Genomic DNA, 6000 nt, shown 5'->3' with positions numbered 1-6000 from the left:
TTACCTCACTAGGATTTGACTTCCACTTTTTAAAAGATGCCTTTTTATCGCTCACTGCTTCTTTTACATGGTTGTTAATCCACGGTGGCTCTTTTTTAGTTCTTTTACTGTGTTTTTTAATTTTGGGTATACATTTAAGTTGAGCCTCTATTATGGTGTCTTTGAAAAGTGTCTATGCAGCTTGCAGGGATTTCACTCTAGTCACTGTGCCTTTTAATTTCTGTTTAACTAACCTCTTCGTTTTTACATAGTTCCCCTTTCTGAAATTAAATGCCACAGTGCTGGGCTGTTGTGGTGTTCTTCTCACCACAGGAATGTTAAATGTTGTTATATTATGGTCACTATTTCTAAGCAGTCCTGTTATAGTTACCTCTTGGACCAGATCCTGCACTCCACTCAGGACTAAATCGAGAGTTGCCTCTGGATTCAAATGTGCAAGAATTAGTACTTTTCTGCTAAAGTTTTTCAGTCAGATTACACAAGGATTCTTTCTTATTTCATAGAAGATTAGGGTTGGAAGAGACCTCAGGAGGTCATCTAGTCCAACCCCCAAAATTGCACTGTTCCCATACCGGGAGTTGAACCCGGGCCACCTGGGTGAAAACCAGGAATCCTAACCACTAGACCATATGGGAGCTGATATTTGAGGAGTTATATAGTTACAGAAGTATATACAATGTAAATGTTTGCTACTACATTGTTTTCACTTATCTGTGTCCTGTTATAATATATGTAACATTCAGTGGTGCAAGTACAGTGGTACAGTCCGATAGGCCATACCAGTAAGATATTTATAGCTGGTACAGCGTACTGGAAAGACAAAGGAGAAGCCTGCCCCCCAGCCCCGGTGTGACACTCTGTATTTCAGGGGAACACCCTGCATCCCCATGTTCATCCTTATGACATGGTTATGTTGGACTAGATTGATAACTGGTATATTTCTGATATGGGCAATGTAAGAAAGAGTGACTCCACAGCAGACCCCAGAATTTGCCTGACCATTAGAAAGAATATGTTTCTCAACCACCCTGCTGAGTCTGTGCTGATTGAAATTGCCTGTCAGTTTTACAAGATCAGTGTTAATTGTAGAAGCACATCCAGAGACAAAGAGATTGTTCTAAAAGTAACAAGATAATAGCTGCCTTTATGGCTGGTACAACTTTGTTTTCCTGAACTCTGGAATAAGATGTGTGAACCCCTCACTCTTGCATGCTTATCTTGTTCGTTTCCTTTTAGATATAATAAGTGGGATGAATAGAATTATTGAAGTTTGCCATGTCCCACTGATTTTAGAATGGTTATGTTAAAGGATGGGTAGATGATAAAATGCAGATGTGACAGGATATACGTTGGAGTGTGAGTGTGATTGTATGCATGTATGTATGATTGAATGAGGAATGAAAGATTAAAGGTTGAGGTGCCAGCCTTAAAATAAGATAGTCTGGCTAAAGAAAGCAGTGGACGAGATAGCCTGATAACCCTGAGGGCATACCTGTGCCAAGAACAAGATAACATACTGTCATTTTGTCATTGCTGTGCCATCTGCATGATTGACTATCACCTCAAACATGAGAACAGTGATTGATTATCACTTCAAACATGAAAACAGCATGATGAAGCAAACCCTTTAAACTTGTATGAGAATAAATCCCTATAAGAACAGACCCTGAAGACTGAGGACTTTGGGCCTGATTCTGCAAACCAACCCCCAGCAGCACCGGATGCACATCTGACAAGGCCCTGCTCCACCCTCATGTCCAGGCCACCTGGCCAGTGACTTGGCATGAGCAACTCCTAGGCTGGTAACTATAACAACTTTGCAGAACTTGTGTGTGTATGTATGTGTGTGTGAGTGAATAAGATGGTATAGCTATAACTGATTGCTTACTCTGATTCTTTCTGTATTCAAAATAAACGCGGCATTTTGCCTTATCCCCTTTAATAAGATCCTGCTGGTTTTTATTTTATTGGTATAACAATTGTGTGGTATCCAATGCAAAGTTTGTCATGTCGGGTGTCTTCGGAAGGCTCACAATGCACTGAGCATTGTTGTTATGGTAATGTTACAGGTTGTAATTTCATATATGTAGTTACGAGGCTGAAAATGTGTCATCATGGCTTAAAACAAGTCCAGGCAAAACTCCAGGAACAGAGGGGCAGTTCACACCTCATCCGGGCATGCAAGGGGCAAACCCAGCCCAGCCTCACAGGAACAAAGGACACTGGCCTAGGCAGCAACAAAGGATCTGTTGGACTCTCAAGTGAGTCACCCCCCTTCCCTTGGTCAGTTTGGGACTACGATGAGGTAATGCTCACCTGACCTTGAAGGGAGGGGCAAAGCCAAGAGGGAAGAAAGGACATGATAAATGGGAGAGACGTTTGCCATACTCTTCTTCTCTCTTCCACCTCCATCTACAGACACCACCACCAAACAACTAAAGCACTGATCAAAGGGGAGAGCCTGGCTGAAGGGCAACCAGCCAGCCTGTGGTGAGAAGCATCTAAGTTTGTAAGGGCACTGAAAGTGATAAGATCAGCTTAGAATGCATTTTGCTTTTATTTCATTTGACCAAATCTGACTTGTGCTTTGACTTATAATCACTTAAAATCTATCTTTTGTAGTTAATAAATTTGTTTGTTTATTCTACCTGAAGCAGTGTTTGGTTTGAAGTGTGTCAGAGACTCCCCTTGGGATAACAAGCTTGGTACATATCAATTTCTTTGTTAAATTGATGAACTCATATAAGCTTGCTGCATCCAGTGGGAATAACTGGACACTGCAAGACAGAGGTTCCTAGGGTCATGTCTGTGATTGGAGATACTGGCTAGTGTCATTCAGTTGCACAATCCAAGCAGCAGCTGGCCAAAAGTGCTCACTCATGTAGCTGGGAGCAGCTTTCATGCCAGAGGTTGTGTGTGAACAGGAGTGGGGGTTCTCACAGCAGAGTAGGGTAAGGCTGGCTCCCAGAGTTGAGGATTGGAGTGACCTAGCAGATCACTGGTCCAGATAACACCAAGGGAACATCACACAAACCCTCTGCCCTTCCACGGAGCTGCGCCTCCTCCATCTGTACGGCATCCCCGCCGGAGGACAGGGCTGGGGTGGTTCTGGGGACGGTACAGGCACCAGAGGAGCTGCCAGAAGTCCGCTCCTTTCCCCACTGGGGACTGCAGTGGGGGAAAGGAGTAGAACACCGGCAGCTCCTCCGGCACAGCTGCACTGCTTCCAGCTCCACCCTCCGGCAGGGCTGCTGTACAGACAGAGGAAACACATCTCAGTGAAAGGGCAGGGGGAGGGGCTGGGGGCAGCACAGCTGTGCTCTCCCAGGAACCACAGTGGGGAAAGGAGCAGAACGCGTGGCCGCCGGGCAGCCCCACACCGGCAGCTCCTCCGGCGCAGCTGCTGTACCACTCCCAGCCCTGTCCTCTGACCGGGCTGTTGTACAGACCCCAGGCAGGAGGACTCAGGAGATGCAGCTGCATGGAAGGGCTGGGGGTAGGGCTGGAGGCGATACAGCCATGCTGGTGGAGCTGCTGGTGTGGGACTGCCTGGGTGGCCCCATGTTCTTGTGCTCCTTTTGCCGCTGCGGTTCCAGAGAGCCCTGATCTCCCGGGAACCGCAGTGGCTAAAGGAGCAGAATGTGGGGCCGCTGGGCAGCCCCATGCTGGCAGCACCTCCAGCGTGGCTGTACCGCCTTCAGCCCTACCCCCAGCCCTTCCACGCAGTGGCATTTCCTGAGTCCTGCTGCCTGGGGTCTCTCTGTACAGCAGCGGAAGGCAGGACAGAGCCCCCCCACCAACCCCTGGTAATTTGGGATAGATATGCATCATGAGGAGACGGCAGGGGCCCCAGGCTGCGGGGTGGGGGGCAGAGGAGTCACGTGGGGAGGTCATGTGCCCACCCCCACTTTGTGTCCCTCCCATGAGTGCAGTGTACCAGCAAGAAATGATTTCTACTTGCACCACTGGTAAAATTCCATTAATTTTCATGAACTTTAAGCACCAAATACACTCTTACACATTTAACAATCACTTTGATCTATACTAATATACAAGTGAATTGGCCTGGCTTCCAGCTATCCATCTGTAAGTGTTTAGTGAGGCTTGGGGGTTTGGCATGAGCTGGCACCTGGTCTGCTAGCATCAAACAGCATACAATCTCTCTACCACAAAAAATGGAGGATCAGAAATGAAAATACTCATTCTTATTTAGCATTACAGCTACAACTCCAATCTGTGAAACCATGGGCGCAAACCACCCCACACAAAAGCAAATGATAATTACACCCCCACTTACACTAATATTTAAGCAAGTGCTTTATTTTAAGCGAGTAGTCTCATTTAAGCCAAAGGGCCTACTCTCATGATTAATGTTAAGCATGTGTACTTGCAGAATAGGGATCTGAGACACTGATTCAAAATCCAAAAATATTGCTGAGAACAAACTGATCAAAAGTAACTTGGCCTGCAGCAGCTCTCTCCAGTCTCACTGCACTGAAATCTGCAAAATGAGGGCAAACTCTTGTGTCCTGGACTATTTTTTGCTGTCTATAGGGGAAAGCTGCATTGGTTTTTAAATGGATACAGTGAAACTGGCACAAACTTCTGTGTGGATGCTCCTGTTGCGGTTTGAGCAGCTTACTTCTGTTCCACTTCTGCTTGTTCCCAGCTGACTCAAACCCATTTACACCGACGGAGGAGCGTCCACACAGGCGGCTGCAGCAATTGCCTAACCCGGTTTACATTCCCCCCTTAGGCTGCTATCCCAAGGCCCTCCCCGAGATAAGGGGCTTTCTACGGCCCGAGCGGCAGCGGAGGGTCCCCGCTTGGCAGCACAAGTGGGGCCCGCCCCAGGGCCAGGGCCAGCCACCCGCTCGGGCCTGGGCTGGGGCCAGCGAGGGCGTTGGGCCCCAGCCCGAGAGCGGCCCCCGGCGCAGGCCTAGGCGGGAGGCGCCGGCGGGAGCCTGGCTCCCCGGCACAGGCGGCCCCTGAGCGCCGCACGGCGGGCAGGGGAGGCGGAGCCGGCGGCCGCGCAGTGACGAGGGCAGGGCGGCCCGGAACTTGGGAAGGCGGGAGCGCCGGGGCGGAGCTGCCTCTCGTGGGGGCTCTCGCTGTGTCCTGTGGGCAGCCGCCCGGTGAAGCCGGGGTCCCTGCTGGCTCCGGGCGCGGAGGGGGGCTGCCGGGGGAGTGGGGAGGGTTTCACGGGGACGGAGAGCGGCGGTGAGAGGAGGGGGCTTCCGAGCAGGCTGTGCCGCGAGCCCCGTGCCTGCGGGTGCAGGAGCCCCCCGCCATGCCGGCGTTCAGGCAGGTCGGGGAGAAGCAGCTTCCCCAGGAAATCATCTTCATGGCCTGGTCTCCCAAGAGGGATCTCATCGCCCTTGCCAACAAAGTGGGGGAGGTAAGGCGGGGCCGGGGGTAACGGGGAGCAGCTGGAGGGCCCGGCTCAGCCAGCTGGAAATGGTGGGTAGAGAAACCGCCTCCGGAGACAGGGCTGTTGTGATTTCTCCTGCTAGGGGGAGCGGGGTTCGCTGGCTGACAGCCCGTCTCCGCTCGCAGCGAGGGGCCTGCTGCCTGCCCACTCCACGAGCAGTTCCCTTAGGGCTCACCACACAGGGCTCCGCTCCATGGATCCAGTCCCGTGCCCTGCCTCTGGCAGGGCCCTGTACCTGGTACTCCAGAGAGAAAGAACTCTAGTCTTCCCCTTGGCAGCTGGGCAGTGCTGTGCCAGGGGGGCTAGCATTTGTTACCCTCAATGGCCATTACTGACATACCCCAAACATGCCTCCTTATTCCTTGTGGCCTCTTCAGCCACATGAATAGTTTTCAGAGTAACAGCCGTGTTAGTCTGTATTCGTAAAAAGAAAAAAGAAAAGGAGTACTTGTGGCACCTTAGAGACTAACAAGTTTATTTGAGCATGAGCTTTCATGAGCTACAGCTCACTTCATCGGATGCATAGCATATTGTGGAAACTGCAGAAGACATTATATACACACAGAGAA

General features: G+C 50.4%; 1 protein-coding gene and 1 non-coding gene across 3 annotated transcripts in view; one reads left to right on the top strand and one right to left on the bottom strand.

The window, feature by feature from the left end:
- Window positions 1–563: 563 nt before the first annotated feature.
- Window positions 564–635, bottom strand: TRNAE-UUC (transfer RNA glutamic acid (anticodon UUC)). Its single transcript has one exon. It is a non-coding gene; the product is annotated as a tRNA-Glu (tRNA).
- Window positions 636–5201: 4566 nt separating this feature from the next.
- The window catches only part of ANAPC4 (anaphase promoting complex subunit 4), a 32262-nt gene continuing 31463 nt past the window's right edge, over window positions 5202–6000 (top strand). Inside the window, exon 1 of one of the 2 annotated variants that reach the window (XM_074951585.1) lies at window positions 5202–5398. In XM_074951585.1, the coding sequence (XP_074807686.1) occupies window positions 5291–5398 (108 nt within the window). In that variant the 5' untranslated portion in view covers window positions 5202–5290. The remainder of the gene's footprint in view (window positions 5399–6000) is intronic. The other variant, XM_074951586.1, reaches the window with a different exon arrangement.

Source organism: Natator depressus, chromosome 4, assembly GCF_965152275.1.
Source record: "Natator depressus isolate rNatDep1 chromosome 4, rNatDep2.hap1, whole genome shotgun sequence".
Lineage (NCBI taxonomy): Eukaryota > Metazoa > Chordata > Testudines > Cheloniidae > Natator > Natator depressus.
This window is presented reverse-complemented; position numbering and strand designations above follow the sequence as displayed.